The sequence below is a fragment of the Globicephala melas genome, chromosome 17 (assembly GCF_963455315.2).
Source record: "Globicephala melas chromosome 17, mGloMel1.2, whole genome shotgun sequence".
Classification (NCBI taxonomy): Eukaryota; Metazoa; Chordata; class Mammalia; order Artiodactyla; family Delphinidae; genus Globicephala; species Globicephala melas.
Window position 1 is genome coordinate 24,568,041 of NC_083330.1, and position 18,180 is coordinate 24,586,220.

Genomic DNA, 18,180 nt, shown 5'->3' on the forward strand with positions numbered 1-18,180 from the left:
ATCACTTTAGCTATGTTATTACAGCTCTTTCAAAGAGTTTTCCTTTGGTACTAGAAAGTTTTCTTCTTTTAAATAGTAACATTCCAAATAAGCAACTTTTATTTAGAGATGATAAACATGTCAACATTTAAAACTCAATTCATCTCTACCACTTATTTAAACCATTAATGAAAATATATCATGTCTGAGACACAAGAAGTATATAACAGACAGCAACATGCAATTTATGTCCACTTAACTAATGTAACTGGTGATTTAAACACACACACACACACACACACACACACACACACACACACACACACAAAGTGTGCACACCCACGTTAGTCTGGAGCAATATATTGGCAAAACAACAAAATAATTTATGCACAGTATTTAAGGATGTGGGCCTTGATGACAGAACTCCAGATTTTTTTTAGTGTGTTAAATACAAAGTTTGGCTAAAAGACAATGTAAAGCAACAGTGAATATATTTCCTATACCAATAACTTAAATTTTTCTTTATGTAAACTTTATACATGTGCAATCTTGCTGTTTTCTGTAAATGCTTCAGTCTCTTTTTTTCTTTTTAAATATCTGCCACTCTATTCTAAATTTGCAGGAACGTAAAAATGGAAGGAACCATTTGAGATGCATTAGTCGTCTTCCGCATTATATGCCACTTCTGCTACTTCTATGTCTGATGTGGAATTTTCAGGTTCACTAAAACTTGAGCATTGCTTATTATCAGCTCTGAAAAAAAAAGAGAAACACAATGAAGAGACTGGATGCATGCTATTTCACTTCACTATTACTGTAAACATTTTTTAAGTCATGTAAAGAATATTTAAATATTTAATGGAAAAATATTTAATGAAAAGGAACACTTAAATATTCAATCAGAAATTTAATATTTTAAAGTTGTCATTGCCAGATAACACCTTTGGAGATATATTTTTAACTCTTTCAGCTCTCTGAACTACCACTTTTCAATAAAAATCTAGTTTATATTTTTAACTCTCTCAGCTCTCTGAACTACCACTTTTCAATAAAAATCTAGTTTGTAATGACCTTTAACCAACAGAAAATTTGTTCTCATAATTATAGCTTAACCACTATCACTAATGTATTAATGGTGACCTTGGATTTATATGTAATAAAAATTCTTTGTGTGTTCAAATATACCATCTTTCCATCATTCCTATTAGGTAGACAGGGTGGTTGCTATTACAGTGTCCCACTTTTTGCATGGAAAAGACTGACATTGAAAGAGATTAAAGTAATCTGTCAAGACTACAAAATTAATGAATTAACTGAGTCACAGCCCAGTTAATTCAGACGTATCTTCAAAATAAGTAATGAAATTTATAGGCTGGATGACAAAGATTCATTTTTAGGGACAGCCTAGAATATCTATAGTCTTCCTCTGTTTGCTCATCAGATTCATGATATAATAACACTGAGTTCATAAAAACATGCTCTACAGAGTATTATGACTGTTTCTCTCCAATTATTCAGATGATTAGGCTATAATAAACCAAACATTATATACCTAGATTCTTCATCTAAGACATCTTGATCAACCTCAAGTGCAGAGGACTCCACCTTTAGGATCTGTCCACCTTCTGTTCCTGACACGATCAGTGATTCTTCAGGTTCCAAACATAAGTTCCTAAAGGTAAAGTATAGCAACAAGTTATTTTCTATGAATAAAATAGGTATATATTTATTGTTCTGAATGCATGTAGCTTTAGTAGCCTTCAGCTGTTCTAAGTGTAGTCATATACCTAATAAACTGTTGACTCTGGGTGTCAACAGTGAAATCAGTACTTATGATTAATTTAAAATGATTTTAACATCAATTCGATATATGCTGACAAGAAGGCAAACTAGAACTTTCACATGTGAAAAGCTGGCATAAATGCCTAGAAACAAAGATACTATTTAAATAGGTTAAAATAATGTTTGTCTTGGTGAACAACTAGAGCTTTATTTTCCTGATATTTCCCGTCCTTCAAATTTTCAGGCTTCTAAATAAATAAGCAAACAACAGACAATTTTCCCAATCTACAAAGATGTACACCATGAGTCTAAGACTTTTGGAGTCAGAAATTTCCTAAATTGTAACGTACAAAGGGCATTTAGCCCAGAGTATCGAGCTGAATTAGACTGACAATGCAAGCATCACAACATACCTGATTCTGTTTTCTAGAGTGTCTATAAGAAGTTGCTTCTCACAGAGCAGTTTCTTCAGTGATTCCAACTCTTTTTGTTTTTCAAGTAGTTCTTTTTGAAAACGGTAGTTTGTCTCTTCTAAAGTTTCACAGAAAGCCTTAAAAACAAACAAACAGCAAATAAAAAACACATGCAGAAAGAGAATAACATTAATTACTTATGCAGTACCTTTCTCAAGGGCATAACTGAAGAGTCAAAGAACATAGGTAACCAAAATAATGTGTATACAAACCAGATGATTTGTTCTCCACCCTCATCTTTTTAGGTCTCTGCTACCTTAGTACCTACTGGGGAACTTATAAATAAGTACTGGGGAACTTATAAATAAATACAAGTCCCTTTTCTTGAGAATTATTAAGTAGTAAGCTAGGGTGCCTGAAATGAATATGTGATATCTCTCTAGTGTATAACTGGGAAAAAAAATTACTAATAATCACTGTTTTAGCTTCTATTCTCCTTAGCCTGTTTTTGCCCAGTCCTAGATGATTATACTTTAAAGAAAAAAAATTAAAAAAAGAAAACTGTGGCTATTGATTCCATTTGTATTAGCTCAGAAGACACATCCTATAATAACGATTTCCTTCATAGTGCTTTCAATATTATTTTCCCTTGCTTCTCCTTTTACTATATTCACTCAAAGACATTCTATCCTTTATACCCAGGAAGCTAAACACTATTGAAATAGATTAAAACAAAATCATACTGCCATGAAGAATGATGTCATGAAAAAAATCTGGGTCACTTACCTTGATGAGGCTTTCAGTGTTGCTTTTAATTGTTCCTAGTTATCTATCATTATCTATCATTCCCTGTCTCCTTTGTGACTACGTTAAACCTTCACCCCTGGCAAATCCCCTACAATATGTTACTACTGGTGAGCCCAAGCCCAGCAGATGATCTTTATTCCTATACCAGAAAAAAAAAAAGTTACTCTCCCAGAATCCTAACTACATTTGCATTCCGTTCTTGTCCTCAAGAATATGTGTCTCTTCAATTTAAGCCCAATCTCCTTTGGAAGCCTGCCCTATCCCATACACTCTCTCTTAAATTTTCAACCTTTCCCTCTCTTTTGGCCCTTAGATTTATTTAATCAAGTTGACTGAAGTTGATTCAGCAAACCTAAAAATCTCTCCACATAAAAACAAAGTCATATCCACCGGTCCCTTGATAGGAGTCTCTCTAGCTACTAACTCATCTTGTTCTTTTCAAAATAAAAAAGATTTCCAGGAAAGAAGTTTTTATCATCCAAATTTAGCTTCCTCATTCATGGCTAAAATCATTAGGAGTTTTACTCGCTTTTCTCTACTAATTATACCCAGGCAAATGCTAAGAATGACTTCTGTCAAATCCAAAGTACTGTTTTTCTCAACTTCATAGCATGTCACTACTGACTTAAAAAGTAAAAAAAAAAAAAATTAATGGAATCCTCTTTTATTGTGCTCTGTGAAACTTCCTGGTTCCCCTAATTTTACAGTTACTTCTTAGATTCCTACTTGTTCTTTGCATGTGGGCATTCATCAGAGTTTTGTCCTTGATTATATATTCTCTTGCTCTATATTTCATCCTTGGGCAATTACTGTTATCACTTCAACTATAACCTATACTATTTGCTATCGACTTCCAATTTTTTTTTCTGTTCATCTCCAGCCCAGACCTTACCTGAGTACATAGATATCATTCATATGCCTACTGGTCCCCTTCAATTGTATGTACCAATGGTAAGTCAAAATGCACTCCCAACGGTACATCTGCACTACCACCTCATCATCAAAGCCACCAGGCAAACATCTTAGATCACTGCATTTCGCTACTTTCTATGCCCCAGGTAACCCAGTCTTTTCCACCTTCCCCTTCTCCTCCTCCCCCACTGCCTCATCAACATCTCGCTATACTCATCTACTCTCTATACTAATTTCTACTGTGCAGTATAAGGCTAGGTAATGTGATCACTGAAAGAGAAGAGTGCAGAAGCAAACCCTTCCTTTCATGTTCATCTGACTTTTGATAAAGGTGCCAATACAATTCAACACAGGGTACTGACACATTTTAGTATCTATAGAAACTTAAGGTCCTCACTTCACACCTTATACAAAATTAGCTCAGTATGGATGTAAGAGTTAAAACTATAAAACTTCTAGAAAAAAAAGTAGGAGAAAATCCTGGTGGCCCTGTGTTAGGCAGAGTTCTTATGATACAATACCAAAAGCATAAGCCATAAAGGATATGATAAAATGACCTTCATTATAATTAAAAACATTAGCACTTCAAAAGATACCATTAAGAAGGTAAAAAGACACATACAATGAGAAAATATTTGCAAATCATATATTTGATAAAGGACCTGTATTCAAAATAATGAATTCTTACAAATCAATAAGACAAACAACCCAACTAAAAAAATAAGCCAAAGGCTCAAACAGACAATTCATCAAAGAAAACATACAAATGGCAAAAAAGCACATGAAAAAGCGATTAACATAAAAATCATTACGGATATACAAATTAAAACTATAATGAAATACCATATCACACCTACAAGAATGGCCATAATCCAACAGACAGATAATATCAAATGTTTGTGAGGACATGGAGAAACTAGAACTCTCATACACTACTTGTGGGAATGTAAAATGGCATAGCCACTTGGGAAAACTCCTTGTAAGTCTCTTAAAAAAGTTAAACATAATTTACCATATAACTAAACATTCTACTCTTAGGGATCAACCCAAGAGAGATGAAAACATATGTCCACAAAAAACCTTCTCTGAAATTGTTCATAGCAGCATTATTCATAATAACACAAAACTGGAAACAATCCAAATATCCCTCAGCTGTTGACTGGATAAACAAAATGTGGTATATGTGCGCAACAGAAAACCATTCAATAATAAAAGTAATGAAATACTGAGAGAGACTATAACATGGATGATGCTCAAAAACATTATGCTAAGTGAACAAAACTAGATGAAAAGATTATATATACTGTATACTATTGCATATTGTATATATTATGCATATACAATATTATGCATATTGTATATATGAGATTATATATATATAGGCACACATATACACTTATATGCACATTATATATACACACACACAGTGTGATTCTATTTATATGAAATATCCAGAAAAGACACATTTGCAGAGACTGAGAGCAGATCAGTAGTTGTCTGGGGCTGGGAGTGTGGAATGGCTGCAAAATGGCTTGTAGAATTTTTTTTGAGGTGATGGAATTTTCTAAAACTGGATTATGGTAATGGAGACACAACTCTACAAATTTACTAAAAAGTTATTAAATTGTACATTTACAATGGAATAGCAAATAGCAAATTTTATGGATGAAAGTTTTACTTCAATAAAGCTGTTTAAAAAAAAGCTATGGCATTCCTCTAACACAAAGAACTGACTCAGTTTAACTGAAAACATTACAAATCTACCAATTAAATCTGTTCCATTTAAACACTATTAAACATTTGGAAGAAAAACTTGCATAAATCCTAGCTAATCTATTATTACCAAATCTGTCTGTGAATCTAGCCAATTGCTTCAAGAAGTAGGCTACTTTAACACGTCAAGTAGTGTAATTTGAGTAGCCTTAAGCTTGAGCTGAATTGATAACAAGACAATAACTTCTACTTCTGAAGATTAGTTTTTTAATTTGATTTTAACTGTAGGTTCTTTACTTTGATACTTAGATGGAAGAAAACTCAGCATGCAAATGTTACTTTTAAATGTAAAATAAATTTCCAAGTAATCTTCTTTTTTCTGAAACGGTATAAATAAAGAGAATAAATGTAGAATTTAATTTTAGGGCTTCATAGACTATAGGACATGTACGAATTTTTATTTTTTCACTGAATTATGTTCATGTATTTCAATGAAAGAAAGCTTTGACTCAAACATTAAAAGCTTTCTGTGCAAAACTACCATAGTCCGAAATTATAACTTTGCTGTTTGCTGTTCCATTCAAGAAACAATGTAGTTATTGTACGGTATTATTTGTTCCTCTTTTCATGTGATATATAATACAGCACTTACCCTGCTTTCTTCTAGGCTATCAAATGGACCTGGTGGATCATCCAGACAAAGAAATTCTCTCACTGCAAGGCTTTCAAAGGAAAAAAAAAAATTAGCTGGGATACAAGTAAGTTTACAAAAGAGAGCAAGATAGCAGAAAGCAAAAGTTACTCTGAAGCTAGCTATAGTGTTTTAAGCAAGTTGGTTCTGCTGATAAATGAAAATAAGCAAGATGGCGTATGCGTTTTCACACAAGTAACAAAATACAAATATAAAATCTATAGAAGATACAAAGATTTTAGGTTATTTCTATGATCTTATGAACATAAAAAGATTGTGAATTTATGTTACATAAAAACTACACGACATAAAACATAAATCAGAAATGGTACAGGAAACCAACGTAAATGGTGAAAAGACAGTATTATTTTCAAAGAAATATTAATTTGAACTAGTCTAAAAACGTCATTATCTTTTTATGAAGAAATACAAGTTCTAATTCATACTTCATTTGTTTCTTCTTCAGGAGATGATTCTAAAGTAACTAAAGTATTTACTATGAAACAAGTTAAAGATTTTTCTTACAATCATGTTTATTATATTAATTCACTTAAATGTTTTCCCTAGAGAATTCAAGAGAAAGAATTCTGATTCTCCCATTTCTGAATTACCATAAAGTTCAAAATAATGAAATAATATGATATTGTTATACTTATACTTTTCAATTACCAGAAACAGGTTAAGAAGGTAGAAACCTGAACTTCCTTGTTACAAAATACTCCTCTTTCTAAAAAGTAATCTTGGATTGAGGGACAGCTCTATATGTATGTTAAAACAAAAATGTGGAGACTTAAAGGATGATGATGAAGGGGGTGGTGATAAAGAGATAAATGGGATCTTTAGTAAAATCATTCCAAAGGAAAAAATGAAATAGAGAAGTGGTGTTAAGAAAGTAATCCAGAAGATCCCAAAAATAGAAAAAAGAGGAGCAAGTTTCTGGATTATAAAATCTTGATAATATAGATAATAAAAAACATACACTCAGGGAAACTGAGATAAAACTTGAGTATTCATAATCATGAAATAACAGAGATGGAAGGGATCGTAAATGTGATCTAGTTGAACTATCCATAGTATGCTGCTTATATTATCCCCTTTATATGTTCAGCCAAGAATATGTCTACACACCTCCAGAAATAGGGACTATAACTGTCTCTTAAAATAAACCATCAAAATAAGCCATCCTAAGTTTGAATAACACAGAAAACTAGAAAATTATTTCTTCACTGAGCTGGATTTTTCTCCCTGAAGCTTCTATTCATGAGTCTTAGTTTGGCTTTCTGGGGCCCTTCCAGGTAAGTCTAAGTCTTCTTTCACATGATAACCCTAAAAATATGTCAAGAATGTTATGTTTACTCTAACCTTATACCTCTAGCAAGCAATACTAACACACTAACATTTCCTTTTCTTTTTTCATGTAACAAAATTTAGTGAGTACTTAAAGACTATATGGTCTTCTGCATTCATGGAGCCAACATTTTTTCCAGTTTTACTGAACTATAATTGACAATTAAAAATTATATATATTTAAGTTATATAACTTGACTCGATATATACATACATTATGAAATATGAAGTACAATCAAACTACTTAACATATCTATCACCTCACATGGTTACCATTTCTAACATTTTCAAAGTACATTACACACACAGGGTTTTCACATACCCTACTTTATTCAATTTCCACAACAATCATGTGAGGTGAGGATAGGCATTATACCTCCATTGTACAAGTGATAATAAAGTTCAGAGAGGTAAAATGACCCACCCAAGGTCATCAGTGCAAGTGGTAGAGCTAGACCTTAAATCTGTCTTCTGAGTAGAAATATGTGCCTTTTTCTACCTTTAAACTCTTTTCTCTTATGTTTTGGTTCATTTGGATTCTTTCCCCTTGCTGATCACTTCTTTCTGACCACATTCAATTTCTCTGTATCTTTCTTTAATCAAAGTCTCTAGAATACTGCAGTTGGTCTAACAGTATAGAGAAGAACAGGACCACCACACGTTCTTTTGGTTTAGATATTATACTTTCTATCCACCCACTGTGTATATCGGAAAAAACTATTAGGCAGAATGAGGCACAAGAAATAAACTGATCTTGGGATTGACAGGCCAAAAGTTTGGATGGGGGCTTCCCTGGTGGCGCAGTGGTTGAGAGTCCGCCTGCCGACGCAGGGGACACGGGTTCGTGCCCTGGTCTGGGAAGATCCCACATGCCGTGGAGCGGCTAGGCCCGTGAGCCATGGCCGCTGAGCCTGTGCATCCGGAGCCTATGCTCCACAACGGGAGAGGCCACAGCAGTGAGACACCCGCGTACAGCAATTAAAAAAAAAAAAAAAAAAAAAAAAGTTTGGATGAAACGCTGAGAGAACAGCCTTTAAGGATGAAAAGGAAAGTGCTAAGAAGTTTATGGAAGAGTCTTTTTAATACTTTCAGTGTATGACAACTTAATGTGTGACATTATTTCTTATAAGTTTATACTCAGATTTCCTCATTCTTTAGTAACATTTTTATGTTCACCATTACTCTAATTATTGGAATGCTACTGCTAGGAAAGAAAAAGGGGGTAAAGGGATATATGTATTTCTTTTTATACCTTTGGTTTAAAGCAGAAATTCAGCCCAAGATCCACAGTGATGTTGACAATGTACCTAGTTGTAGGAATTTTTTTTTAGAGTAGTTATTCCATTTCATTCTCCTGCCCTAAAAATCTTTATGATTTATGGCTCACTAGAGTTCTACGCAAATGAAATCCAATGGATTCTCTAAATTTTTTTTCACTACAGTTCCAAGGTTATATTCCATGCTCTATTTTGTTTAATCTGTAGCATAAGAGTGAAATTTAAAACTGGCACTACAACTGTGATTGACAAAACACTTTTTTCAGGGGTTCAATACATTTCTTCTGTTTCAATAGGACTCAGTTGATGGAGGAAGAAAGTTAATACTCTTAAACTCTTTTCCCATCCAAGGAAAGGGACACACAAGAATGTCTGGCAGATGGTAGTGTTTGAGAAAAGAATTTCTTTCTCAAAAATTCAGGTACCTTTTCTCCCCCCGTAGAAAAGGAAGCCATTACCCCTCCTTGCGGATCACTGACTAGAGAACTTTATTTAGATTTGATAAATATTTGACTGCCTATGTGTGCCACGGCTCTGCTCAGTGATTTCTTATATATTATCAATGTATAATTTATAAACAAATCAAGTAAATTCAATTAAAGTATAAGTACCAAAAAGTCTATATTATTAAATGGTCTATGGATTAAATAGAAGTCAATTTAAAAAATTATTATTTATTTACTTGTTCACTGATAGGTTCAATACAACCCCCAATCTCTCTTCTGTATTTGATCTTTAATACTTTTGTTTCCATTTGACCATGATAATGAAGGTAAGAAAAACATCAGAATTAGGAGAGAAACCTATCTAAGAGAAAATCCAACAATCTGGAATTGAAAGGTATGGAAAGACTATCTTTCTGTTTATCACGTAGAGTAACTTCTTAGTGTGGTTGGGAAATCTCTATTTTAAAATTGTGATCAGTTGACTTAACTTGCCTGAATATAAGGAAACCAGAGATGGTACCCTTCAGCATTGTTTTCCTCAGAGCAAATTTGCCCGATATCTTAAACTCTTCCTTTGAGTCTCTTGAAAAAGTCTCCTTTAAAAGAGTTTTACTGTAATTTTCAAACTTCTTAAAAAACTACTTCATCCAGTGAATCTTCACCTTTTACTTCATAATATACCTTCCTTTTTTTCTTTCATGGGTATGTATTTGTTTACATTCCACAATTTTTTTAAAAAGACCAGTAATTTAATAGCTAAATGAGCTCTTTATCTCAAAATTTATATTAAAAAAAGCTAAAACTAATGCTTACAATTCATTAAAAGGTCTATAAAGAACTAAGTAAAAAAGTACTAGAAATACTAGATACTTCTTCTGTCAAAACCAAATTAAGCACAAAAAGTCACTGCATGAAAATATTAATTGAGGGATTTCAGATAGAAATGTTTTATCAGTTACTATTTCTCTTCAGTTATTCTCTACCAGTAAAAAGAAAATAACAAAAATATGACATTAAATACAACCCCGAGGATAGGGACTCAGGGATCAAGGTTGGTGACAGTGAGGGTCATGGTGAGGGAGATGGGCTGCTGGGTGTGAAGCTGAAGGGCTCACATTTACCCTCCTGTGCTGGATATGCAGGCAAGGCTGTGGGCCTAGTTTATATCTTGGTTATCTCTCACCTAGTTACTTTTAGTCCACTTGTGTCCCTACATTCAGTTTTATTCCTTCTAATACAAAAATACTTCAAAAGCAAACGTTTTATGTCCAACTCAGCTTGAAACCCATCTATGCCTCCTCTAACAAGAGGGAACAAAGCCAAGGTCTTGGTGTTGGCATAAAGCACCTGTGTACATTCAAGCTTTTACTGCCTTTCTTATTTGACACTTCAGCAATAGTACTTCCTCATGCCTATCATGTTGTTTCATGCTTGCTGCTATCACCCTGGCCCATCCTTCCCACCTTCAGCTGGCTGACTCAGACTTCACATTCATGACTTAGCTCATCTATTATCTCCTCATAGAATCTTCTCTGACTAAATCCCCCTCCCCTACACTCTACTCAGTTCAGTACTCTTATATGCATTACTACACCACCTTGAAGAGATCCCTTTCATAGGACTTACTACACTGTATTATTAGTATTTTCTGTTTACCAAGCAGTCTGCTTCAACAAAAAGTAGATGACAAGTTCCAGGGCTGTACAGAATCTGAATAAATTAGCATAGCACAGAATAAGTATTCAAAAAATAATGAATTTATTTGTAAGAGCTATGCTAATTGCTCTTAAAAAATTAATGAAATTATGAAGAGCGTCAGAATAAATTTCTATCTACTGTTGTAGATAAATAATACAGCACACTCTCAAATTTGAGATGGAATTTAGTTTTTAACAGATATGCCTACTTTGACGAGGGACTAAGCTTAGGACAGCAACATGTAAGACCAAAAGTCTTAAGAGTTAAAAGACGGTTAGAATCTGGCTGTTTCTGATGGTACTCCTTCAAGATTTATAAAGAAGCACAATGAAAGGAATAGCATATGAGAAACTTAGAGCTGAAAGTGGATTTTTAGAGAACATTTAGTCCAATTACTTCATTTTCTAATTGGAAACACTAATTAAAATCAGTTAAGTAGGGCTTCCCTGGTGGCGCAGTGGTTAAGAATCCGCCTGCCAATGCAGGGGACACGGGTTCGAGACCTGGTCCGGGAAGATCCCACATGCCACGGAGCAACTAAGCCCATGCACCACAACTACTGAGCCTGCGCTCTAGACCTGCAAGTCACAACTACTGAAGTCGGGGCACTTAGAGCCCGTGCTCCACAAGACAAGCCACAGCAATGAGAAGCCCATGCACCGCAACGAAGAGTAGCCTCTGCTCACCGCAGCTAGAGAAAGCCCGCACGCAGCAACGAAGCCAAAAGTAAATAAATAAAATAAATAAATATATAAAAAATAAATGCATACGTTTAAAAAAATCAGTTAAGTAATTGCCTAAAATTATTTCACTACTAAGCCCAGAAAACTGAATTTTGCATAAGGTCTTTGAGACCTAATTTAATTAGTTAAGAGTTTACGTGGGGCTTCCCTGGTGGCACAGTGGTTGAGAGTCCGCCTGCCGATGCAGGGGACACGGGTTCGTGCCCCAGTCCGGGAAGGTCCCACATGCCATGGAGCGGCTGAGCCCGTGAGCCATGGCCGCTGAGCCTGCGCGTCCGGAGCCTGCGCTCCGCAAAGGAAGAGGCCACAGCAGTGTTTACGTGTATCTGAATACAAAATATTTGCTTTATTACATTAAAAAAGCTGTCCATAACTGAAGGTCCACCAAACTAATATTTTGTGGTAAAAATCATGCAACCAACCTTAGCAATAATGTGTTCATTCTCATGAGCTGTCATTATATAAACTATTGCATATATAACTGAATTCTTTTATAAAAATACTAACCCAACCTCTCTTGACAGTATCTTCACATATAAAAACAACTTACACATTAATAAAATTTCCTGTGAGAAGATGTGAAAATGTATAAAATATAGCTTCTTTACATATTTTTGTTCAAAAATTACAGATTTATTGAATTTTACAACTAGAAGAGACTTAAGAAGTCATCTAATCCAATATATCCCATGTAAATAATTCCTTCTTTAATACCACTGATAGTTATCTAGCCTAGTCTCTTCAAATATTGATGCTTAAGGTAAACTCACTTTCTCAAAAGGCAGAACATTTTTATACCAGACAGCTTGAAATGACATGTAGCTCTTTTTTCTCTGAGCTGATGGGGGCTTCCTCTAACTGTTCACTTATTCCTAGTTCTACACGTTAGTCTTGCTATTCAAAATGAGGTCCCTAGGCCAGCAGCATCAGCATCACCTAGAAACCTGTTAGAAATGCAGAATCTCCAATCCAGACCTTGCTAATTCAGGACGTGCATTTGAACGAGACGCACACTATAGCTGGAGAAGCACCGTTTTAAAGCTAAATATCATTTGATTCTTTTCCCCATCACAATCTTTCAAAGACGTGAAGATGGTTATCATGTCCTTCCAAGTACTTTTTTTTTCAAGGGGTAAATTCTCATTTCTTTCAATTGTTTCCTCATGTAAATGTTTGGATACTATATACTACAATATATATATTTTAAACCATGAACTGCTGTTAATCCAGATCTATCTGCACTTTTTTTCTTTTAACAGATGTAGAATTTAGAACACTGAATTTTGGCATGGAACTCCTTATACATGAATGCTAATATAAGGAAAAATATGTAATTTTAACCCTTGTATTTTAAAGAATTAAGAAGAAAAATGTGGTAAATCAGGATATATGTGTAGTAATTCTGAAAACAGAGAATAGTAAGATATTTGGTGTGCTGATTAAATGATGTAATTATTTCAAAGTAACACAAACCAGAATAAAAGAATAAATAGCTAAATTTTAACTATAACAGATTATGCAATATGAGAACATCCCCCTCTATCCATCTTTACACATGCTTCACCTTGACAAGCTGAGTTACATGCTGTTTCGGGTATAGGACTTGGCCTGCTTGCTTCTGCATTTTCACATAATATTCCCTCTCATTTGGAAAGTCCTTCCTTACTTTCTCTTTGTCGGTTCAAATAGCACTCAGTCTTTAAAACCCAGCTCAAATATCACCCTCTAGGAAGCCTCCTCTAATTCTCCCAGTCAAAAGTTCCCTCTCTTCCTCTTCTGAAAGACATCAAGCTCTATCCATTATAGTTCTTTTGGGTGTGTCTTCTTCCTATTCAGTTTACTTGAATAAAGGATTAGCATCTAATGCACCTTTGTGTAGCTGTAATACCTTATATATAGTAAGACCTAAATAAACATTTATCAAACAAACAAAAACCAATAATAAATCCTTTATCATAAAAATATTAACATTTTTATCTGTTTTCTTACTTTGTATTCTCCAAATGCATCTGAAAATAACATTCTCTTAAAACATTTAAACCAACAATTCTTAACATCCCTTCAGTTCTTATTTCACTTCTGTTTTGTTATAGTTAGAGAAGTTGTAATATTAAGAGCTGCCAGTTGTGCACTGGCAAGCTCTTAGCCCACATGAAGGTTAACAAATAACTGTGTCATGAGCTGCTAAGGAATCAAAACGGAAAGTGAAAGAACTGTAGAAAGAATTAATATCAGATAATTACTTGGCCATATAAAGATAGTAATTTTCTATGCTGCCGTTCCAACTGTGACAGGATGCTAACAGGTATACCAATAGGTAAGGTAAACTCACTGATATTTTAAGTAGTGATTCTTAAATATGTAGTTTCATGTTTTTATAAAGAAGTATTGGGATTTTGTCTTTATCCTTTCCTCCCTTATAAGAATTCATAAGTGGCTGTTTGAGAACCTCAGACTTTCTGGATATTTTCTAATTATTTGTCCTCCCACGCATAATCTTACTCTATTGTTCAAGGTTTTCAAACCCCACTCCCTACTTCAGTATTGCTTGATTCACTGCAAACAGGACTGATCTTCCCCTTCTCTGAATTCCTTTTATTTTATAATCTGTATCATGCCAAGTAGGACTTCATAAACTCCATTATTTTGTTCAAACAGAAGCTTAATTTCTTCAAATGAATTAAGTTCAGTAAGTATATCCTCAGCTTCCTTTTTACCCTTCTTAGTATGATAAAGGGCAAATGCTTAGGATACAGATTAATAACTTTTCCCTCTGCCAAGTCATGTTTTAAATAGTAATTTATTAAGAAACTGCTTAAACTGTGAAATAAAAAATGCTACTCATCACTCGCAAAAAATATAGTACCCTAGAACAAACAAGGTATACAAACCTTATTTAGAGTTCTCTTTAAGTTACCTTACTTGTAGTCCTTAAATGTCTGAGATATATGACAAAAATAAGTAAGCAAGTAAATGTGAGGCACAATAGGTTTTCATGCAACACTTTTTAGAACCTTTAATATTCTAGGAATGTCAAATGAAACCTTTCTCCAACTTACTTGACCAAGGAATCTATCTGTCCCTGAAACACCTATCTATAAATTGAACATGATTATCACTGTTCTAAGGACTGCAGTTTTAGAAACAGGATCTCGAATGTTTACCATACAGATACAGATCTATTAACAATAATTAAAAAAAAAAGATACATCTCAACTAAGATACACTTTTAACGTTTAAAAAAATCAAGAAATCACAAGATGAGTTCATCAACGTGGTTCATACTATTTAATATTTCATTGAATAGAAAGAGTATAGTCATTTATAGAATAAATTTGATTTTAATTTACCATATTTGCAATACAGAGACATAAAGGTTTACTGAATAAGGAATAAGAGAAAGGGGATATGATGTTTTGACTTCTTAGCTGTAAAAGTCTTCTTTTATGGTATGGTATAAAATATATTTTCTTCAAAGGTTTTCTCTATGATTTTAGATATTGTTGGTTTCTATTCCTGCTTTGTGTATCTGAATTAACACTAACCTTTTTTTTTTTCTTTGGAGAAATGTAAAAAATTATAGAAAAGTAGGGAGCATCCATCTTCCCACCATCTAGGCTGGAACACACAGTTGCTAAGTTTTGTCGTATTTGTTTCAGTCTCTTTTTCTTATAAATAGTACAACAGCAAATATCAACAGTTCTGCCATTCATTCAACAAGTACTTATCGAGCATGGACTCTGTGTTGCATTGTGCTAAGCACTGCACACTGAATGGTGGGTAAACCAGCCACATGACCTACTACTATGTATGCACCTTACAGCCTGGTAGGAGAACACAATCAAATAATCACAGAAATAGTTACAAACTGAGATGTTGTGTAAGTAAAGTACCAAGCAGCCTTTCTCAGCTGGGATTCCATGACAGGATTAAACCCTGCTGACAATGACGTGAGTGACTATTTTCTCATTCTCTTAAGACTGGTACTTAGCTAGTAGCATCCTAGAAGTATGTAATGAGAAGTTAATTCATTACATGCAATGGGTGTCTTAGGGCATTAGAAGCTGACTTTCAGAACCAGTAGAGAAGATACTTTGAGAAAGACCTGACCTAGTTTTTGGTGGTGGTGGTAGGTGAGGGGTTGGTCCAGAGAGCCAGTTACCTAAAAGTCTGTGTTGAAACGTGACTTTTAGGCCAGGGCTGGGGGAGCAAGGGTAGTAGTGTGAAATGTTGCCTTTCTAGGGAATAGCATATTGAAGGTCCTAAGGGACAAAGGAGCAGGCGACTTCGAAAAATTACAAGACCAAGACGGCTGATGTACAGAGAATGGGGGCAGGGAGGAATAACAAAACATGAAGTTGGAAAGACAAGCAGATGGTCAGGGACCAGAAAGGATGACTTAAACTGCATTACAAAAGATCACTGTGGCTCCAATGGGCTATAGAAATAAAACTCGGTGAGGAAGATGAGTGATGGGAAAGGAGTAATTAAAGTGAGAGAAAACTGCTAGACTAGGTGGCGATGGCAGGAATGGAGAAAAGTAGACAGATTCGAGGAGTGTTTAAAGTATAAAGGCAGGGAGGTGTCCAGATGACTTGTGGGTTTTAGGTAGAGGATGATGCTGAATACTGGGGGAAAGGTCAGAGAGTAAGCACTGAAGTCTTTCCTAGGTTTGAGGTTTGTCTGAAGGAGATGTCAAGGAGGCAACTGCAGATGTGAATCTGGAGATGAGAAAGGGGTCTGGCTTATAGTTCCTTTATTAGAGGAAAGTGAGGGGGGATGGGCAGAGATCTCAAGCAGTCACTGAGCTTAGCACACATTAAGCAGCAAGATGTAAAAGCAAATTGGAAAAGAAGAAGTAAAACTGTCACTGTTTGCAGATGACATGATACTATACATAGAGAATCCTAAAGATGCTACCAGAAAACTACTAGAGCTAATCGATGAATTTGGTAAAGTTGCAGGATACAAAATTAATGTACAGAAATCTCTGGCATTCCTATACACTAATGATGAAAAATCTGAAAGAAATTATGGAAACACTCCCATTTACCATTGCAACAAAAAGAATAAAATACCTAAGAATAAACCTACCTAGGAAGACAAAAGACAATTTTCTGTATGCAGAAAATTATAAGATACTGCTGAAAGAAATTAAAGATGATACAAACAGAGGGAGAGATATACCATGTTCTTGGACTGGAAGAATCAATATTGTGAAAATGACTATACTACCCAAAGCAATCTACAGACTCAATGCAATCCCTATCAAATTACCAATGGCATTTTTTACAGAACTAGAACAAAAAATCTTAAAATTTGTATGGAAACACAAAAGACCCCGAACAGCCAAAGCAGTCTTGAGGGAAAAAAATGGAGCTGGAGGAATCAGACTTCCTGACTTCAGACTGTATTACAAAGCTACAGTAATCAAGACAATATGGTACTGGCACAAAACCAGAAATAGATCAATGGAACAGGATAGAAAGCCCAGAGATAAACCCACGCACCTATGATCAACTAATCTGTGACAAAGGAGGCAAGGATATACAATGGAGAAAAGACAGGCTCTTCAAAAAGTGGTGCTGGGGGCTTCCCTCGTGGTGCAGTGTTTGAGAGTCTGCCTGCCGATGCAGGGGACGCGGGTTCGTGCCCCGGTCCAGGAAGATCCCACATGCCGTGGAGCGGCTGGGCCTGTGAGCCATGGCCATTGAGCCTCCGCGTCGGAGACTGTGCTCCGCAACGGGAGAGGCCACGACAGTGAGAGGCCCGTGTACCGCAAAAAAAAAAAAAAAAAAAAAAAAAGTGATGCCGGGAAAATTGGACAGCTACATGTAAAAGAATGAAATTAGAACACTCCCTAACACCATACACAAAAATAAACTCAAAATGGATTAGAGACCTAAATGTAAGACCAGACACTATAAAACTCTTAGAGGAAAACATAGGAAGAACACTCTTGGACATAAATTACAGCAAGATCCTTCTTGATCCACTTCCTAGAGTAATGGAAATAAAAACAAAAATAAACAAATGGGACCTAATGAAACTTCAAAGCTTTGCACAGCAAAGGAAACCATAAACAAGACGAAAAAACAACCCACAGAATGGGAGAAAATATTTGCAAACGAATCAACAGACAAAGGAATAATCTTCAAAATATATAAACAGCTCATGCAGCTCAATATTAAGAAAAACAAACAACCCAATCAAAAAATGGGCAGAAGACCTAAATGGACATTTCTCCAAAGAAAACATACAGATGGCCAAGAGGCACACGAAAAGCTGCTCAACATCACTAATTATTAGAGAAATGCAAAACAAAACTACAATGAGGTATCACCTCAGACCAGTTAGAATGGGCATCATCAG

General features: G+C 34.9%; 1 protein-coding gene across 2 annotated transcripts in view; it reads right to left on the bottom strand.

Moving 5' to 3' along the window:
* Positions 1-261: 261 nt before the first annotated feature.
* The window catches only part of SNX16 (sorting nexin 16), a 34,784-nt gene continuing 16,865 nt past the window's right edge, over positions 262-18,180 (bottom strand). For both annotated transcript variants that reach the window (XM_030839193.2, XM_030839192.3), the window contains exons 5-8: positions 6,259-6,328; positions 2,175-2,311; positions 1,532-1,651; positions 262-732 (exon numbers count right to left, since the gene is read on the bottom strand). In XM_030839193.2, coding sequence (XP_030695053.1) covers positions 636-732; positions 1,532-1,651; positions 2,175-2,311; positions 6,259-6,328 — 424 coding nt within the window. In that variant the 3' untranslated portion in view covers positions 262-635. The remainder of the gene's footprint in view (positions 733-1,531; positions 1,652-2,174; positions 2,312-6,258; positions 6,329-18,180) is intronic.